Source organism: Danio aesculapii, chromosome 14 (genome assembly GCF_903798145.1).
Source record: "Danio aesculapii chromosome 14, fDanAes4.1, whole genome shotgun sequence".
In the NCBI taxonomy this organism is placed as follows: Eukaryota; Metazoa; Chordata; class Actinopteri; order Cypriniformes; family Danionidae; genus Danio; species Danio aesculapii.
This window is the reverse complement of record NC_079448.1, coordinates 4,844,360-4,866,396: the sequence shown is the minus strand read 5'-3', so window position 1 is coordinate 4,866,396 and position 22,037 is coordinate 4,844,360. Positions and strand designations below refer to the sequence as shown.

Sequence of the window (22,037 nt, the reverse complement as noted above, 5' to 3'; positions counted from 1 at the left end):
GTGCATTATTCATACTGGAGTGCCTGTACCTTCAATATGGATTGAGATTAAGTGTCTACTTTAATATGCAGTTTTGTAGACTTCCAGGGGGAAAACTATGTTTAAGTTATGCTTAAGAATTTGAACTTTGGCAAATATATTTTCTCTTTTATACTTTTAAGGATAGCCCATAGGATTCAGTATAATTTCAAAATAAAAGCCAGTGGAAATCTGATATAGCCAAGATTTTATATTAAAAGACTTTGATTAAAGGGATAGTTCACCCAAAAATTATTACTTGCTCACCCTTTACTTGTTCAAAACCTATTTGAGTTTCTTTCGTCTGTTGAACACAAAGAAAGATATTTTGAAAAATGCTGCTAGCTGGCACCTATTGACTTCCATAGTAATTTTCTTTCCTATGAAAGTCAACCGGTGCCAGCAACCAGCATTCTTTAGAGTCAAACTCAGTTCCTGAAGGGCCTCAGCCCTGCACAGTTTAGGTCCAACCCTGCTCAAACACACTTACCTGTGGGTTTCAAACCTGAATGGCTCGATTAGTTTAATCAATTGTGTTTAATTAGGGTTGGAAGTTAACTGTGCAGAGTTGTAGGCCTCCGGGAGTTTGACACCTGTGCTTTAAAGCTTTCATTAAGACATCGTATACAACAGTTCTGTCTGGTTCTCGAATCTGATTGGCTGGTAATCAGAACTCCTACAGCCTCTTCCCCCTTGTGTATTACTTTGCCCACATAGAGTGATAGCAGATCAATAAACTCACTACAGTTTGACAAATATTGCAGCTGTTGGACAACATAATGTACTTTTAAGGCTCTTTCAAGTGAGAATATAGTTGTTTAGATTGCAACGATACAGCTTATTTATAAGGACAGTGCCTATTTTAAAAAAATTTTAATTTCTGAGATTCAGTGCCATCCACAAGATGGCGACTGAGACCGCATAGCAAGCCCTTAGAGGAGGAAAAACTCAGCGTAATTTTAAACTTCAGCTGAACAAATTATTATAAAACTGGTAAGTGACTTCCTAAGTCGATCTCTCTCTCTCTTTATGTTGCAGTGCTGTATTTATACCATAGTAATTGTAGTCTATTGAGTGTACGATGGGACTCACATATTAGGAATGTGTGTATTTTGTGTTGGCCACTCTATGTATGACCCTGAGTTTTTGGTTGGGCATCTGTTTCTAATGGGTCTCCTGCTTTTACTACTGCAGGCTAGTTCAATAAAAAGAATGAAAGAAGAAATGCCCGAATGTGTTTAGCATTTTTCCTTGCAAATACATCAGTAATCTGGCAGTGTTTGCTTTGCTTTAACTTTTGCAGGGTTAATTATTGTGATCTCCCGATTGCAACAAAGAAATACTGTAGACTGATGGCATTTATCAGCCATATAATCTTAAAATGTGAGCAAAAATCATCTGTTTACATATCAACACTTTATATATTACGCTCAAGAATCATTCAAACACTAGCTCTAAAGTGACGTTGATGAAGTAGCAATAGTTTCTGCTGTTCTGACATCAGCTGCAGATGTAAATGAATGGTGGAAGAAAGTAGTTCCTCGTACAAAAAGGTTTTTTAGACTCTGCGTGTTTGATTTATATATATATATATATATATATATATATATATATATATATATATATGCATGATTATGCCGTCAAACTGTTGTATAAATGCAATATCACATGAGTACAGCCACATCGCACTGCTACTCGTGTGATATTGCTCATTTATTTTGTGTTCATAAAGGTGTAAAACTGCACGAGCGAGATTATGATGAAATGATTTCATTTTTTGGGTGAGCTACGCCTTTGAGGATCACAGTCGCTGCAACACGATCTCACAACAATTTGTAACTTTTAATTTGAATGAATTCATACGATCTCATTCGTACAATTTAGCATGAGTTGCTTGAGCCTCCTTTTAAAAATCATACATTTTCATATGACTGAACTTGTTTTAGCCACTAAACTGACAAAACGTAAAATAGTTATGTTCCTGGTCCATCAACAAAATGCCCACTAATTGTTATTTGAAACCTTATCTTTCTTTCTAACCACTGGGTTTTACACATTTGCACAAAACATTTAGTACATTCATCAATTATTTTAAATATGTTAATGTAAAGTTTAATGTAAGGTTTTGTTTATTTGGCATAAATATATTTGTTTCACTGAATTATGGCTTGGTTTTACCCATATTGTGAGAATTTATCTGTAGATTTATGCTTCCAATATGTATTGTAAAATCATTTTTGTACATTGAACCTAATGAGGGTAACAAAATTGTAATCTGAATATTAAAAAATAAATAAATAAATAAATAAATAAATAAATAAATAAATAAATAAATAAATAAATATATAATTTTGAAAATAATAAATGGAAAACTTTCAAATGTATTATTACTATGGAAAAATACATTAATACATAATTTAAATATTTAATTAATTGTTTATCAGAAATAAATTCTCATCAATAATCAATTATTATACCAAAATACATTTGTATACATAACATAATTACATAATACACATAACATATATATAATATATATATATATATATATATATATATATATATATATATATATATATATATATATATATATATATATATACATATATATATATATATATATATATATATATATATATATATATATATATATATATATATAAATATATATATATATATATATATATATAAATATATATATATATATATACATATATATATATATATATATGTATATATATATATATATATACACAGACACACACACACACACACACACACATATATATATATATATATATATATATATATATATATATATATATATATATATATATATATATATACATATATATATATATGTATATACATATATATATATATGTATATATATATATATATATATATATATATATATATATATATATATATATATATATATATATATATATATATATATATATATATATATATATATGGTTATATATTGGCAGTGGAGTCCATTTCAAGGCTTTTAAAAGCAAGACAAACATTAAAATATAATGACTGAATTTTGTTTTATAACAATATACAACGTATGTGAAAAGCATTGCAACTGTTCTGGATGGTTCAATATTTTATTCATTATAATTGATTACATTATGTTAGCAAATTGATGATCATTATGTTAGTAAAAATGATCAAAATAGTTAAAAATACAAAACAGATATTCATACACATCAGACATCAGAGAGCACCAGTTAAGGCTTTTTAACAGTAAGTGGCATTTGAGAACGTTGCATCAATGTTCTGTTGATTTACTGTTTGCCGTTGCCGTTAATGGGCAGTTTCTTGAAGTTCTCACACTCCAGCAGAGCTTTGACTTTGGGACGGGCAGAGATCTTGTCCACGAAGCTCTTGAGAGACGGGAAAGAGTCCAGACAGGAGGGAGAAAGCACCTTCAGATTCAGCAGGAGATCAAACAGGTTGTAGTCTGCAAGTGAAATCTGGGGAGGAGAAAAATGTGTGTTGGTGACGGTCAGATTTAGCATCAACTAAATAATACAGCTGTTTCTATAGACCGTCTCACCTGATCCCCAACCAGAAATCCAGATTTGCTTTTGGCCAGAATATTTTCGAATGGTTTGAACTCGTTGGACAGATCTTTGATGAACGCTTCTTTACCAGTCTCCTACAGACACAATAAGAAGAGCTCATGAATACAGCTGTATTTATCAGGAATTTGCTCTGAAATAGTTCATTTTTTCTGTGTCTGATCTTCATAGCTATTTTTCAGTGCTTACATATTCCTGGTAGATCAGTTTAATGTATTTCAGGCGAAGATCTTGAGCTGCATCGTTCATCATGTCAATGAGAGTGTCATGGATTGGTCAGGCTCTCACGACCCCCACTCACGAAGATCACCATCACCTGACTTCTAATGAGCACACAGCTGCATCACATTCACGAGCACCAGATAAAAGCACAGCACTCCAGTCGCTCATTGTCCGGGCTCGTCTCGACGAAAGCGGACAACTGAGCGACCACTCAGCGTAGTCATCCTCAGCTAAACAAACGATTTACTTACCTGTTCTCTTTGTATTCCTCCTAGTCTTCCTGGTCCTCCCGAATCGTCCTGTCTTCCAGTCCTTCCAAGTCTGTGTCATCCTCTGTCAGCTGTATCTGGTGTGTGCTGTCCGTCCTCGTGTATTCCTGTTACCCAGCCACGGAGGAAAAAGACCCCAACTCATTCCTGATCCTCCTGGCTATCCTTCATGTGCTCCTTGTTGTCATTCGATAAACACCCTAACGTTTCCTTACCTCTGTCTCCTGTCCGCTTCATAACAGAAGCCCGGACCCATAACGACGACAACATGAGCACCCTCGATCACTTTCAAGAGCTGGTGGACCAGTTGAAGCGGATTCTACAGCCACCAGCTCCACTTTCCAACGCACCACCAGCACCGAGCACTTCCGCCTCCACAGTTTCTTCTTCGGCCCTTCCTTCCAGTCCCATGGCCCGACCAGCGCCCTACTCAGGCGGAGCGGGGGAGTGCAATGGTTTTCTGTTACAATGTTCCCTCATATTCGAAATGCAACCTTCTCTATATCCCACAGATAAGTCAAAGATCGCCTACATCGTATCACTACTCTCTGGACCTGCACTTAAATGGGCTGAGACGATCTGGAACCAAGCCGGGCCGGTCATGAATTCCATCACTACCTTCACGGAGTATTTCAAAGAGGTGTTTGGACGTTCTGATGGGGAAGTAGCCGCTGGAGAGCAGCTGTATCATCTAAAGCAAGGTACTCTATCTACACAGGAATATGCTCTCCGGTTTCGCACTCTAGCAGCTGCAAGTGGATGGAATGAGAGATCGTTGTTGACCACGTACCGGCTCGGCTTGGAACCCACTCTCCGAATCCAGCTGGCCACATTAGATGATACAATGGGTCTGGAGAGATTCATCCAACATTCTCTCCGATGTTCCGATCGTCTCCGTTCCTATCAACAGGACACCATCACCCCCCTCGTCTGCACTCCTCCAATCGCCTGAGTCAACAGCCTCTCCAGAACCAGAACCCATGATAATAGAGTCTGGAAGACTGACATCAGCGGAACGACAGAGGAGGCTGACCCGGGGTCTGTGTCTATACTGCGGTGTCAGTGGACACACCCGTATGGAGTGTCCCCTTCGTCCCATTCGGACTTCAGTGAGTGTATTCAGTACGAATATTGAACAATGTAAACCACTTACTACCACCGTACAAATAACTACTGCCTCTATTTCTCTCCTTGTCACAGCCCTCATCGACTCCGGGTCAGCAGGGAACTTCATCTCCCAATCCCTCTGTCGTCAACTCCACCTCCGTACTGAGGCGTCCTCGCATATATACCAGATACAACCGATAACCCAGTGCACTCGATCTTCGACCCGTATCCATCGACAATGCGAAGACATCCTTCTTCAAGTGGGGCTGTTACATCAAGAGAGGATTCAATTTCTGGTTCTGGAGGGTGCAAATATGGACATCATTCTAGGGCGCCCGTGGCTGGTGAAGCACGATCCCATCATCTCTTGGGGCACAGGAGAGATAAAGAAATGGGGATCTGGATGTACACCTACCTGTTTTCCAAATCTCCCTCTTCAAGGTCGGAACCCCATTTCTTTGTTTGCAACATCGGTCGAGAGCCCTCCTGAGAAGCAGTCTATCCACATTCCTAAGGAGTACAGCTCCTTTCATGATGTCTTCTGCCCCAAGAGAGCTTCCCAGCTACCGCCGCATCGGCCATGGGACTGCGCGATCGACCTAGTTCCAGATGCCCAGTTGCCAAGAGGTAGGATCTACCCGCTCTCGCTTCCAGAGAATCAGGCAATGGAAGATTACATAAGGGAGGCTCTGAGTCAGGGGTACATACGTCACTCAAAATCACCAGCCGCCTCAAGCTTCTTCTTTGTGGCCAAGAAGGACGGAGGGCTGCGTCCATGCATCGACTACAGGGTCCTAAATAACGGTACAGTAAAATACCGATATCCCCTTCCTCTGGTACCAGCCGCTTTGGAACAGCTCCGAGAAGCTAAAGTCTTCACTAAATTGGACCTCCGCAGCGCGTATAATCTGATAAGAATACGTGAGGGGGACCAATGGAAGACAGCATTCGTGACCCCTACTGGCCACTATGAATATGAGGTCATGCCTTACGGTCTGGTCAACGCCCCCTCCGTATTCCAAAACTTCATTCATGAAGTCCTCCGGGAGTTTCTTCACCACTTTGTAATAGTGTACATAGATGACATCCTCATTTACTCCCGGAGTGAGGCCGAACATCGCCAACACGTTGCGGAGGTCCTACACACATTGAGAGAACATCACCTCTACCTCAAAGCGGAGAAATGCTCATTCCACCAGAAGTCGATTCATTTCTTGGGATACATCATTGATCAAACCGGTATACGTATGGATGGGAAGAAAATTGAGGCTGTTCTATCCTGGTCAGAACCCACTTCCATTAAGGAGCTCCAGAGGTTTCTTGGGTTTGCTAACTTTTATAGACGGTTTATCAAGGACTACAGCAGGATTACATCACCTCTCACTAATCTCCTCAAGGGTAAACCCAAAGGACTGGAGTGGACCAAAGCAGCAGCCGCAGCCTTCCGCCTTCTTAAGAAGGAGTTCACAAGGGCCCCACTCCTGACTCATCCTGACCCAAATCTTCCTTTCGTGGTGGAAGTGGACGCATCCACCACCGGCGTCGGGGCAGTATTATCTCAACATCATGATACACCGCCCCGACTGCATCCCTGTGCCTATTTCTCTCGGAAGTTGAGCCCGGCGGAGCAGAATTACAGCATAGGAGACAGGGAGCTGCTAGCAATCAAGCTAGCCTTGGAGGAGTGGCGTCACTGGTTGGAGGGAGCCAAACATCCGTTCCAGGTGATCACAGATCACAAAAACCTCCAATATATCAAAGAGGCCAAGAGACTATGTCCACGTCAAGCCAGATGGTCACTTTTCTTCTCACGTTTTGATTTCTCCATTTCCTATCGTCCAGGACCCAAGAATCTAAGAGCAGACGCTCTCTCTCGTTTACACGAGCATCACGATCATGAAGAACTCCCAACGAAGATTCTTCCCGAACACATCTCCATTTGTCCGATCACCTGGAACGCTCCTCCAGTCGTTGCCACTCCGGAAGCCCCTGCTCCGCCGGGATGCCCTCCTCATCGGCAGTTCATACCACCTGAACACCGGGTAGATCTGATCCACTCCTTACATACCTCGCTAGGCACTGGACATCCAGGGATCAACAATACTCTCTCGCTAGTATCCCAACGATTCTGGTGGCCAAACATGGCAAGGGATGTGAGGCAATATGTTCAGGGCTGTAAGGACTGTGCCCAATCCAAGAGCCCACGTCATCTACCCGCTGGAAAGCTCCATCCCTTGCCGATTCCGAACCGTCCCTGGTCACACCTAGGAGTGGACTTTATCACTGATCTCCCTTCGTCAGAAGGTAATACCTGTATTCTAGTCATAGTAGATAGATTCTCAAAGTTTGTCAAACTAATCCCTCTGAAAGGTCTTCCCACAGCCTTTGAAACAGCCGACAATATCTTTAATCAAGTCTTCAGGTCATTTGGTATTCCAGAAGATATTGTGTCGGACAGAGGTCCACAGTTCATCTCACGTCTATGGAAAGCCTTCTTCAAGCTCCTAGGTGTGGCCGTCAGCCTCTCTTCTGGATATCATCCCCAACCAACGGGCAGACAGAGAGGAAGATTCAGGAGGTGGGACGGTTCCTGAGGACCTTCTGCAGTGGTCACCAGAGCTCCTGGAGCCAGTATTTGGGCTGGGCAGAATATGCCCAAAATTCACTGCGGCAACCCTCCACCGGACTCACGCCATTCCAGTGCGTCCTGGGCTTCCAACCACCGCTCTTTCCCTGGGATGGCGAACCATCTGATGTCCCCGCAGTGGATCACTGGTTCCGGGAGAGCGAGAGAGTCTGGGACGAGGCTCATCAACATCTGCAGAGGGCAGTCCGTCGAAGCAAGGTAACCGCCGATAGAAGAAGGTCTGAAGAACCCAGATACACACCCGGACAAAAGGTGTGGCTATCCACCCGGGACATACGCATGCGACTGCCCTCTCGCAAGTTAAGTCCCCGATTTGTTGGTCCCTTCACCATCGTGGAACAGGTTAACCCCGTCACCTACAAACTACAATTACCCTCTCACTACCGTATTCACCCTACATTCCACGTATCACTCCTGAAACCCTATCACGATCCTGTTCTTCCCTCCACAGAGCCTGACCACGAAGAGGAACCCCCTCCTCCACTGCTCCTAGAAGAAGGAGCCGTCTACGCAGTGAAGGAGATCTTGCGTTCCCGACGTCGTGGTGGCCAGTTGGAGTACCTGGTGGACTGGGAAGGGTACGGCCCCGAAGAAAGGACATGGGTTCCCAGAGCTGATATTCTCGATCCTAGTCTCATGGTGGAGTTTCATGAGAGCCACCCTGAGTTCCCAGCGCCTAGAGGCAGAGGGAGACCACCACGGCGTCGGAGGGTGTCGGCCCTCAGGAGCGGGCCCTGGGGAGGGGGGTACTGTCATGGATTGGTCAGGCTCTCACGACCCCCACTCACGAAGATCACCATCACCTGACTTCTAATGAGCACACAGCTGCATCACATTCACGAGCACCAGATAAAAGCACAGCACTCCAGTCGCTCATTGTCCGGGCTCGTCTCGACGAAAGCGGACAACTGAGCGACCACTCAGCGTAGTCATCCTCAGCTAAACAAACGATTTACTTACCTGTTCTCTTTGTATTCCTCCTAGTCTTCCTGGTCCTCCCGAATCGTCCTGTCTTCCAGTCCTTCCAAGTCTGTGTCATCCTCTGTCAGCTGTATCTGGTGTGTGCTGTCCGTCCTCGTGTATTCCTGTTACCCAGCCACGGAGGAAAAGACCCCAACATCATTCCTGATCCTCCTGGCTATCCTTCATGTGCTCCTTGTTGTCATTCGATAAACACCCTAACGTTTCCTTACCTCTGTCTCCTGTCCGCTTCATAACAGAGAGAAGCCTCACAGTCGTTTTTTCCATATGCACCTGAATACGTAAAATGACAGATGTCTATATGCTGTATATTGCATACACTTAAAACAATAGTTATATTTATTTTCCTGCTTGTTCAAATTACTTACTTAGAATAAGCTGAAACAATGCAGTTCAACTGTAAAACTTAATTGTTTTGTGTTCAATCCACTTCAGTTTGTCAAATCTTTGGTTTGTGTTGGGACAACTGACATTTTTACAGTGTACTATACATATAGCTCCAAACAGCAGTGTGTTTAATGTAAGCCACATGATGACCTAATGTTAGATGTTTATTTCAGTGAACAGGTTCTAGTTGTTCTTTATTTCAGAAATTAATATGTATAAAACGTTGAGGAACACAATTAAAGGAATAAAGTCTGCATCATACATTTGGTTCATTGTAATGCATTGCATTTTGAGCAGTGAACTCTGCTTGTATATTTCAGAAATATTGTGTATGACTCCTATGAGCTTGGAGGATTGCATCCATACATCTCTGCAAGGACTCAAATCACTTATTAAAGTCATCTGGAATGGCAAAGAAAGCGTTCTTGCAGGACTCCCAGAGTTCATCAAGATTCTTTGGATTCATCTTCAATGCGTCCTCCTTCATCTTACCTCAGACATGCTCAATAATGTTCATGTCTGGTGACTGGGCTGACCAATCCTAAAGCACCTTGACCTTCTTTGCTTTCAGGAACTTTGATGTGGAGGCTGAAGTATGAGGAGTGCTACCCTGATGAAGAATTTGCTATCTCCTGTGGTTTGTAATGTAATGGGCAGCACAAATGTCTTGATACCTCAGGCTGTTGATGTTGCCATCCACTCTGCAGATCTCTCGTACGCCCACATACTGAATGTAATCCCAAACCATGATTTTTTCTTCACCAAACTTGACGGATTTCTGGGAGAATCTTGGATCCATGCAGGTTCCAGTAGGTCTTCTGCAGTATTTGTGATGATTGGGATGAAGTTCAACAGATGATTTATATGAGAAATTGACCTTCTGCCACTTTTCCAAATGTCCAACTAGAAGTCAAGTTATTATTTGTTGCTCTTACTACTGAGATCAACGACAAGACTTTTGTCAGGTAGTGTATATATAATATGGACAAACCCAATTTATATCCCAGTTGTAATAATATATAATCAAATTATATCATATATATCGTTTGTTTTACATTTAATTAATGATCATTCATTTTTGCCCTGCACTGATTCTAATGCTTTAAATAAGGATTGTTACCATGTTTTCGTCCCAAATGTCTGAGTATGGCATTGGACTGATACAGCACCAGGTCACCATCTTCAAATTTAGGCAACTGTCCAAAGAGCTGAAAGAAATCCAGTAAAATGTTTCAATCTATCCATATGCAGAACAAAGATTGAGCTATACATTAAAGCATGCAAAGAAAAAAATGCCTTTTTGTGTTGTTGTTTTATTAGACAAATAGTTGCAATATCACTGCTATTAATATAGTATATAATCACAATTAAGTTTTTCTGAGCAAATTAATAATTTAAACGTAACTGTTAATGTGCCGTCCTTATTAATGGTAAATACACACAGTTAGACTTTGCTGCAATTTTACAGTTATTTGCTGCAAAAACGCCCAATAAAATACCACATACATTCTTTACAGTTCACTACTGGAATATGCACTGCATTGTGGGTCATTAAAAAACTTTTAAAGTAACTTACAGCATATTAGGAATTTGCGGTATTCTACTGTAATCAAAGTAATCAAGTACTGCTACTGTAGTTGAAGACAAAAATGAGACAGTTCATTGAAAAAAATAATTGCTTGCTAAATACTAAAAATAAAGATTTTGTACTGCTAGTGTAAAATGTAAATAAATTACAGTAAAATACTGTAAAAATGTGAAAAAGGGTATGCTAAAAACAAGTTGTGGTAAGGTTATTTTACTGTAAAATGAAATTGCGGTAGGGCCCTGCTACTGTAAAACACATTTACAGGTATGTTATTGTAAAGAGGCATTTTACAGTATTTGCTCAGTCTGAAAACTGTTAGACTTTACCGCAATATTTCAGTTATTTACTGCAAAAACGCCCTTTAAAATATAACACATACTTTACAGTTCACTACTAGGTTGTACTGCATTGTGGGTCATTTAAAAACTTTCACAGTAGCTTACTGCATATTAGGAACTTGCGGTATTCTACTGTAATTAAAGTAATCAAGTACAGCTACTGTAGTTGAAAACAAAAATGAGACGGTTCATAAAATAAATAATTGCTTACTAAATACTAAAAATAAAGGTTTTGTACTGCTAGTGTAAAATGTAAATAAATGACAGTAAAATACTGTAAAAATGTGAAAAAGGGTATGTTAAAAACAAGTTGTGGTAAGGTTATTTTACTGTAAAATGAAATTGTGGTAGGGCCCTGCTACTGTAAAACACATTTACAGGTAAGTTATTGTAAAGGGGCATTTTACAGTATTTGCTCAGTCTGAAAACTGTTAGACTTTACCGCAATATTTCAGTTATTTACTGCAAAAACGGCCTTTAAAATATAACACATACTTTACAGTTCACTACTAGATTGCACTGCATTGTGGGTCATTTAAAAACTTTCACAGTAGCTTACTGCATATTAGAAACTTGCGGTATTCTACTGTAATTAAAGTAGTCAAGTACTGCTATTGTACTTGAAAACAAAAATGAGACAGTTCATGGATAAATAATTGCTTACTAAATACTAAAAATAAAGGTTTTGTACTGCTAGTGTAAAATGTAAATACATGACAGTAAAAATACTGTAAAAAGGCATGTTAAAAAGAAGTTGCTGTAAGACTATTTTACTGTACAATGAAATTGTGGTAAGGCTCCGCTACTGTAAAACATATTTACAGGTAAGTTACTGTTACTGTAAGTTACTTAAAGTTACTGTAAGTTACTTAAATGACCCACAATACAGTACATATTACAGAAGTGAGCTATAAAGAATGTGTGTGGTAACAGCTAACAGTGCAATTAAAGTGTACATTGCTTCTTTATTCACAACGAATGCAAACAGAGCATACAAAAATCTCAGATGCAAACAATTTTTAACTTTATTTAAATATTTTAGCTATTTTATGTTTTTATGAATTCAGACGTATGGAAAAAGTATGATATTTAAAGGAGACGTGGCACCAAACCCCACCCCTAAACCCAACCGTCATTCGAAGATGAGCAAAATTGTGCTAAAATATACCAATGAGATCATACAATTTACCCACTTAATCAAAATGTGATGACTTGGCGTGAGACAGCGTTGGAAACTTACACATGTGGCTCTTATGTCGCCCTTCAACCAGTCCTGTAAGCTCACCACATTCTCCTTCAGCTGCTGCTCTTTGTCCGCCAGCAGGATCTTCAAAGGACCAGCTCGGCCTGCAGGAGCACATGATTCAGGGTCAGTTATACAGTAGCAGCAGTTTACAATACAGTTTTTGTATGATTCATTTGCCCATAAGGACTGAACACAGTTTCAAAGTCGAAAAACAAACAGAGGTGTCGGAACTAGAACAACATTATAAAACTAGTGACGAACAGACAGCACTGCTGTTGAGTGCATGCGATTAAAAGACATCTATAACTCGCCGCTCCTCATCTTCCTATTGCCACAGGGACTGTTGATTCACTAGTATCAATCAAACGACCTCTAAAAACTCATCTGATCACCTGAATCTACACTGTTTTTGGGAGTAACTTACTGGCAGCACTGTTGCCAGCAATTTACAGTAAGTGCGCCTTTACAGTAACTTACCTGTAAATGTGTTTTAAAGTAGCAGGGCCACTACTGCAGTTTAAAGTGTAAATCAGCCCTACAGCAACTTCTTTTTATGGTAAAATGCTCTTTCCGACATGTTAATTTTAGAGTATGACCATTTCTACAGTATTTTACTGTAATTTATTTGCATTTTACACTAGCAGTACAAAACCTTTATTTTTTGTATTCACTCTTGAATTTAAGTGACTATTTGTTTCATTAACTGTCTCAATTTTTTTCTTTAATTAGAGCAGGTGTACTTGATTAATTTGATTACAGTAAAATACCGCAAATGCCTAATATGCAGTAAGTTACTGTAATAGTTTACAAACTAGATATTAAAGTTTGAGGACAAACTTTATGGTGGCTTGAAAAGCCGAGTCTGAATTAGCATGTTACTAGCCTGAATTAGCAAGTAACTAGCATGATTCTAACATAAATTAGCATGTAACTAGCATGATTCTAGCATGAATTAGCATGTTACTAGCATGTTTCTAGCATGAATTAGCATGATTCTAGCATGAATTAGCATGTTACTAGCATGTTTCTAGCATGAGTTAGCATGTTACTAGCATGTTTCTAGCATGAGTTAGCATGTTACTAGCATGATTCTAGCATGAATTAGCATGTTACTAGCATGTTTCTAGCATGAATTAGCATGTTACTAGCATGTTTCTAGCATGATTTAGCATGTTATTAGCATGCTTCTAGCATGAATTAGCATGTTATTAGCATGATTCTAGCATGAATTAGCATGTTACTAGCATGATTCTAGCATGAATTAGCATGTTACTAGCATGTTTCTAGCATGAATTAGCATGTTACTAGCATGATTCTAGCATAAATTAGCATGAATTAGCATGTTACTAGCATGATTCTAGCATGAATTAGCATGTTATTAGCATGATTCTAGCATGTTATTAGCATGATTCTAGCATGAATTAGCATGTTACTAGCATGATTCTAGCATGAATTAGCATGTTACTAGCATGATTCTAGCATGGATTAGCATGTAACTAGCATGATTCTAGCATGAATTAGCATGTTACTAGCATGTTTCTAGCATGAATTAGCATGTTACTAGCATGATTCTAGCATGAATTGGCATATTACTAGCATGATTCTAGCATGAATTAGCATGTTACTAGCATGTTTCTAGCATGATCTAGCATGTTACTAGCATGATTCTAGCATGAATTAGCATGTTACTAGCATGTTTCTAGCATGAATTAGCATGTTACTAGCATGATTCTAGCATGAATTAGCATGTTATTAGCATGATTCTAGCATGAATTAGCATGTTACTAGCATGATTCTAGCATGAATTAGCATGTTACTAGCATGATTCTAGCATGAATTAGCATGTTACAAGCATGATTCTAGCATGGATTAGCATGTAACTAGCATGATTCTAGCATGAATTAGCATGTTACTAGCATGTTTCTAGCATGAATTAGCATGTTACTAGCATGATTCTGGCATGAATTAGCATGTAACTAGCATGTTTCTAGCATGAATTAGCATGTTACTAGCATGTTTCTAGCATGAATTAGCATGTTGTTAGCATGATTCTAGCATGAATTAGCATGTTTTTAGCATCATTCTAGCATGAATTAGCATGTTACTAGCATGATTCTAGCATGGATTAGCATGTTACTACCATGATTCTAGCATGAATTAGCATGTTACTAGCATGATTCTAGCATGGATTAGCATGTTACTAGCATGATTCTAGCATGAATTAGCATGTTACTAGCATGTTTCTAGCATGAATTAGCATGTAACTAGCATGATTCTAGCATTAATTAGCATGTAACTAGCATGTTACTAGCATGATTCTAGCATGAATCAGCTTGTTTCTAGCATGAATTAGCATGTTGTTAGCATGATTCTAGCATGAATTAGCATGTTACTAGCATGACTAGCATGTCACTATCGTGTTGCTAGCACCTTTCTAGCAAGATTAGCATGTCAGTAGGAAGTTTAAACTGTTAGCATGTGTTAGAAAAGCTAGTCACAGTCTCTGGGACAGTTGCTAGGGTGCTGAAATTGGTTGCTAGGGAGTGGCTAGTAAGTTTAAAGGTAATCAGTGATTGGCTGCTGGCTAGACTGAGTTGAATGAGGCCAGACTCTAGTCTGTAGGACAGTCTGATGCAGAGTTATGAGCTCACAAAGGTTGATCCAATGTTAAGTAAATGGGAGTCTTTTACAATGGAAGTCTATGGGACAGTTGCTAGGGTGCTGTAAGTGGTTGCTAGGGAGTGGCTAGTAAGTTAAAAAGTCATCAGTTATTGGCTGCTGGCTAGACTGAGTTAAATGAGTCCAGTTAGAAGTCTGTAGGACAGTCTGATGCAGAGTTATGAGCTCACAAAGTTTGACCCAATGTTAAGTCAATGGGACTTTTGGGATTTTTCTGGGTCGTTTTTTCGGAAAACCCAAGGTCGGATCAGTTAGAAAAGATATAGCAACCCGAGTCAGACCAGTTCGAAGGTTTGACGAAAGTTTGAAGTATGTAGCTTGAAAGGCCTAGGAGGAGATACACTTAGAAATTAGTCTCAGAAGAAGAAGAAGAAGAACTAGATATTAAAGTTTGAGGACAAACTTTATGGTGGCTTGAAAAGCCGAGTCTGAATTAGCATTTTTTTAGCATGAATTAGCAAGTAACTAGCATGATTCTAACATAAATTAGCATGTAACTAGCATGATTCTAGCATGAATTAGCATGTTACTAGCATGTTTCTAGCATGAATTAGCATGATTCTAGCATGAATTAGCATGTTACTAGCATGTTTCTAGCATGAGTTAGCATGTTACTAGCATGTTTCTAGCATGAATTAGCATGTTACTAGCATGATTCTAGCATGAATTAGCATGTTACTAGCATGTTTCTAGCATGAATTAGCATGTTACTAGCATGTTTCTAGCATGATTTAGCATGTTATTAGCATGATTCTAGCATAAATTAGCATGTTTCTAGCATGAATTAGCATGTTATTAGCATGATTCTAGCATGAATTAGCATGTTACTAGCATGATTCTAGCATGAATTAGCATGTTACTAGCATGTTTCTAGCATGAATTAGCATGTAACTAGCATGATTCTAGCATGAATTAGCATGTTACTAGCATGATTCTAGCATGAATTAGCATGTTATTAGCATGATTCTAGCATGAATTAGCATGTTACTAGCATGATTCTAGCATGAATTAGCATGTTACTAGCATGATTCTAGCATGGATTAGCATGTAACTAGCATGATTCTAGCATGGATTAGCATGTAACTAGCATGATTCTAGCATGAATGAGCATGTTACTAGCATGTTTCTAGCATGAATTAGCATGTTATTAGCATGATTCTAGCATGAATTAGCATGTTTCTAGCATGAATTAGCATGTTATTAGCATGATTCTAGCATGAATTAGCATGTTACTAGCATGATTCTAGCATGAATTAGCATGATTCTAGCATGAATTAGCATGTTACTAGCATGATTCTAGCATGAATTAGCATGTTACTAGCATGTTACTAGCATGTTTCTAGCATGAATTAGCATGTTACTAGCATGATTCTAGCATGAATTAGCATGTTACTAGCATGTTTCTAGCATGAATTAGCATGTTACTAGCATGATTCTAGCATGAATTAACATTTTACTAGCATGATTCTAGCATGAATTAGCATGTTACTAGCATGATTCTAGCATGGATTAGCATGTTACTAGCATGTTTCTAGCATGAATTAGCATGTTACTAGCATGTTTCTAGCATGAATCAGCATGTTACTAGCATGATTCTAGCATGAATTAGCATGTTACTAGCATGTTTCTAGCATGAATTAACATGTTACTAGCATGATTCTAGCATGAATTAGCATGTTACTAGCATGATTCTAGCATGAATTAGCATGTTACTAGCATGATTCTAGCATGTTACTAGCATGTTTCTAGCATGGATTAGCATGTTACTAGCATGTTTCTAGCATGAATTAGCATGTTGTTAGCATGATTCTAGCATGAATTAGCATGTTTCTAGCATGAATTAGCATGTAACTAGCATGATTCTAGCATTAATTAGCATGTTACTAGCATGATTCTAGCATGAATCAGCTTGTTTCTAGCATGAATTAGCATGTTGTTAGCATGATTCTAGCATGAATTAGCATGTTACTAGCATGACTAGCATGTCACTATCGTGTTGCTAGCACCTTTCTAGCAAGATTAGCATGTCAGTAGGATGTTAAAACTGTTAGCGTGTGTTAGAATAGCTAGTCACAGTCTCTGGGACAGTTGCTAGGGTGCTGAAATTGGTTGCTAGGGAGTGGCTAGTAAGTTTAAAGGTAATCAGTGATTGGCTGCTGGCTAGACTGAGTTAAATGAGTCCAGTTAGAAGTCTGTAGAACAGTCTGATGCAGAGTTATGAGCTCACAAAGTTTGACCCAATGTTAAGTCAATGGGACTTTTGGGATTTTTCTGGGTCGTTTTTCGGAAAACCCAAGGTCGGATCAGTTAGAAAAGATATAGCAACCCGAGTCAGACCAGTTCGAAGGTTTGACGAAAGTTTGAAGTATGTAGCTTGAAAGGCCTAGGAGGAGATACACTTAGAAATTAGTCTCAGAAGAAGAAGAAGAAGAATAATAATAAGTTTAAGATAGATAACAATATGCTGGCTTTTCAAGCCACCATAATGACCCACAACACAGCGCATATTACAGTAGTAAACTGTAAAGAATGTATGTGGTATGTTACTGGCTGTTTTTGCAGTAAACAACTGTAAAATTGCAGTAAATCTAACAGTGTTAAGACTGAGCGAATATGCCCTTTTACAGTAACTTACCTGTAAATTTGCTGTATAATAGCAGGGCCCTAACACATTTTTAAATGTAAATTAGCCTTACAGCGACTACTTATGGTAAAATGCCATTGACCACATTTTAACTTTAGAGTATGACCATTTCTACAATATTTTACTGTAATTTATTTGCATTTTACACTAGCAGTACAAAACCTTTTTGTATTTACTAATGAATTTAAGAGAATTTATTTTTTTCATGATCTTTCTCAATTTTTTGTCTTTTGTCAACTACAGTAGCAGGACTTGAATACTGCAAATTCCTAATATGCAGTAAGTTACTGTAAAAGTTTTAGACCTACTATGCAGTGCAGATTACAGAAGTGAACTCTAAAGAATGGATGTGGTATTTTACTGGGCGTTTTACAGTAAATAACTCTAAGATTACCATGTGGTATCTGGTCTGAAGTTAGCATCTTGAGCTAAATCACAAAATGGTGAAAATGTCAACTCTGTTATAGTGCTTTAAAAAGTTTAACTATAGGTTAAGTAACAATTAGTAACAGAAATGTTCCCCATCATATTTAGCCATTATTTTACAGTTATTGTAAATTATACGGTAACAATTTACTGTAAATTCTGTAATAAATCTTTAGTTTGAACTCAGCTTTCCTGAATTGTCAAACAACCATCATGACAAGCTTTAAGAACCAGCATTTCTGTCTGATTCAGTTTTGAAAATATCAATGGTTTTACGTTCAGAAATGTCATTTTCATACAAACCTTTGATAGCGAAGTATGTGAGAGTGTAGGGAGCCACTGGAAATAAAAAAGAAAAGGAAAATAGTTAAGAGATGAAGTGGCAGAACACTTGGACATGTAAACAAAATGACTAATATATAGTCAAACTAAAGTTCTTCTTTTTCAAACATTTCCCAAATGATGTTTAACAGAGCAAGGAAATTTTCACAGTATTTCCTATAATTTTTTTTCTTCTGAAGAAAGTCTTATTTGTTTTATTTCGGCTAGAATAAAAGCTGTTTATAATTTTTAAAAACCATTTTACGGTCAATATTATTAGCCTCTTTAAGCAATATTTGTTTCTCGATTGTCTACAGAACAATCCCCTGTAATACAATGACTTGCCTAATTACCCAAATTAACCTAGTTAAGCCTTTAAATGTCACTTTAAGCTGACTACTAGTATCTTGAAAAATATCAAGTCAAATATTATGTATTGTTATCATGACAAAGACAAAATAAATCAGTCAATGAGTTATTAAACTATTATGTTTAAGAAAAATATACAGGAGGGCTGATAATTCAGACTTCAACTGTATATCTTCGACTGGAACAGTAGATTTGTGTTAGATATTTATATTCTAGCACTTATATTCTATAAGTGTTGACTGAACTGTAAAGTATAGTAATGAGCTACTCCCATAGAGCATGTGGAAGCTGGAAGGTCACGTACAGTCCATTTATCATTATACACCTGCCTGTAGCCTTAAAGCAACACTAAAGGACTTGATAAGCTGGTTTAGGTCTGTTTGATTAAGGCTAGAGCAAAATCAGCCCAATCTCACGAGGAAACGTAACTATTTTACATATTGTTAGAAAAGTGGCTTATTCATTTGCATTCATACAACTTCATTCACATGAAAACCGAAACATGGAGTTGTGCCCCCCAAGAACCACACCTAACCCTTAACACTCAAATAATTCTCACTTCTATTGACTTTACCTAAACAATTCATGTTACATAAATGATGCTGAAAGACTCGTCCATGCTTTTATCACGTCTCGCTTGGATTTTTGCAGATCTCTGTTCGGAGGGTTACCAGCAAATTCTCTCAAGATATTACAATACATTCAAAATTCTGCTGCACGTGTGTTGACACATACATCGTCTCGGTCGCACATCACTCCCATACTCCAACAGCTTCACTGGCTGCCCGTCAAGTCTCGTATTGATTTTAAAACATTGATTTTAACATATAAAGCGGTTCATGGTTCTGCTCCAGGTTACATTTGTGACCTGATATCCATTTCCTCAAGTACTACGCTGTTTCAGCCTCGCTGCAAACTCAGCACCATGGGAGGTAGGGCGTTCTCTTTCCGTGCTCCCAAACTGTGCTCTTCCCACTAACATTAGGAACGCCGGTTCATTGGACGCTTTTAAAAAGCTACTTAAAACTCCTCTTTTTAGGACTGTTTTTAATTTGTGATATCTCTTTTATTCTTACTGTGTTTTTATTGTACTTTTGTATTATTGTTTACTGTGCTTTGTTGTTTTTACTTTCTTGTAAGCGCTTTGGGTTTTAGAAAAGCGTGTTACAAATAAAATATATTATTATTATTATTATTACATAAATGCCATTGCAGCTATTTCGACATGATTCCATTATGTTAAACTGACTTAAAATTGTCGCTCTTTGGCCTAACTTGAAGTTTTCATTTTAAAATGTTTCAATTAAGTAGCTCAGTCTAACGTTTATGACTGAATACAAATTGTAGCTAAAAAAATAAATGAATAGAATAGCGTATAATATTCATGCTTTATTTAATAAATTTTGGATAATTTTGACCATTATTGTAGAAGTGTATGGGGAAATACGGCTGATGTTCATTATGGTATAATATCTACAATGAAAAAAATCGTAAAATCTAATAAATTAACTTCTTACAATTTTGAAAATGTAATATTAAATGTCAATGATATAAAGCCCCCACACTTTCTCATTGGCGGATGAACAAATCATACTAAAATTGATGAATTAGATCGTACAATTTCATATGAATTTGCCACTAATTAAAAAGTAACAAATTGTCATGAGATAGCATTGAAAAAACTCAACAAGAACCAAAGTTTTTCATACTTTAGACCACATGTGTCAAAGCCAGTTCCTGGAGGGCCACAGCTCTGCACAGTTTAGTTCCAACCCTAATTGAGTGCTTTAGGCTTGTTTGAAACCTAGGTGTGTTGAAGCAGGGCTAGAACTAAACTGGGCTCTGGCCCTCCAGGAATTGACTTTGACACCCCTGCTCTAGACCCTCCATCTCTTTTTTCTCAATGCATTAACACTACATAACCTACTTCCACTCATTTTAGTCACATTTATTATGATAAACAGCATAATAAATGTCATTCAGGCAATCAAAAATATTAATAAAAAATAAAAATAGCACTTAGGAAAGTGGCTCTAACTTTTAATCTGGTGTGGAAATGTTTAATCTATATTAAGTACTTTTTCATGCTATACTTTTTCAATGCTATACACGCTATACTTTACTTCATAAACATATTTTTATGCTAGACTAGTGCTCTTCTGTAGGCACTTACTACATTTTTAAAGATAGTAATGATTCATTAGCTACTAAGTTATTAGGATACAAGTACTTGGTCAATTTATATTAGTATATATCCATACTCTCTAATGAATAAGTACTAGTCTTTTTAATAGGTAACATTATATATTAAATAAATACTAACACATTTGTAATAATTAAGTACAAGTACACTTAAAAAGGGTAGCCTGAAGTGTCTCAAAAACAAGTACGAATGCCTAAGAGATTATTACTAGAGAAGATAATATAGCACATTTTTCAGATTAAACGTTAAAAGCGCTCACCATAACAGCATACAGTACAGTTCTAATCTGTCTAATTCACCTTAAAGTGCTCACTTTTGCAAGTCAAGTAGGATAAAGCATCTGCTAAATGCATGAATGTAAATTTAGGATGTGCACCCGTTGAATTGAGTCTATGTAGTATCGTAACGCATTGTAATATTAGCTTGAATTCTTTTATCATCTCCAGACACTCTGCCAAGTGCAACAGCGCCTGAAATCTAATTATCTGCAGGCAATATATCCGACATAATGTGCATCTAATGCATAATCAAACTCAAAGGTGAAGAAAGTCATGATTGAAGTACTTACTGGTGAAGCACAGTGTGAGAAGTGAAGTCTGTGTGTTTGCTGCTCCAGAAATGTATAGTGCAGGTGTGTGCAATGCTCTTTTTAAAGCCTCATGTGTACTTTACTGAGTCATTTGTGCACAAAGGTAGCATGCAAAGTGATTTATGAAGGCATAATACACTATAACAACATTAACGATGACAGCACAGTTTGTCAGGGTTAGTTGTAGTCCTTTAAAAAGTTAACATGCTTTGCTTATTTTAGCAAAGTGGGAACGTAAGCTACTTTATAGTTTATTAAAATATATATTTTAAAGGATAATGCCTGTAAGGAAAGGTAAATAAAGCTCAAATTTAATCATTCATTCATTTCCCCTTGGCTTAGTCCCTTATTTATGAGGGGTCACCACAGCGGAATGAACCACCAACTATTCCAGCATATGTTTCACGCAG

The 22,037-nt window shown here is 37.9% G+C and overlaps 1 protein-coding gene across 1 annotated transcript; it reads right to left on the bottom strand.

The window, feature by feature from the left end:
* Window positions 1–3,115: 3,115 nt before the first annotated feature.
* Window positions 3,116–21,692, bottom strand: LOC130240221 (glutathione S-transferase P-like). Its single transcript, XM_056471650.1, has 8 exons — window positions 21,607–21,692; window positions 18,449–18,484; window positions 12,391–12,497; window positions 10,345–10,432; window positions 9,081–9,110; window positions 3,801–3,874; window positions 3,587–3,688; window positions 3,116–3,503 (listed from the first exon to the last, which is right to left on the bottom strand). Coding segments are annotated over exons 1-8 (627 nt in total). The 5' UTR covers window positions 21,608–21,692; the 3' UTR covers window positions 3,116–3,314.
* Between the last annotated feature and the right edge of the window lie 345 nt (window positions 21,693–22,037).

Coding starts and splice junctions, on each gene's coding strand:
- LOC130240221 (XM_056471650.1), bottom strand. Junction 10,433..12,390: donor GCGACATAAGAGCCACATGT/GTAAGTTTCCAA, acceptor GATTTCTTTCAG/CTCTTTGGACAGTTGCCTAA. Junction 3,504..3,586: donor GATTTCTGGTTGGGGATCAG/GTGAGACGGTCT, acceptor TCTCCTCCCCAG/ATTTCACTTGCAGACTACAA.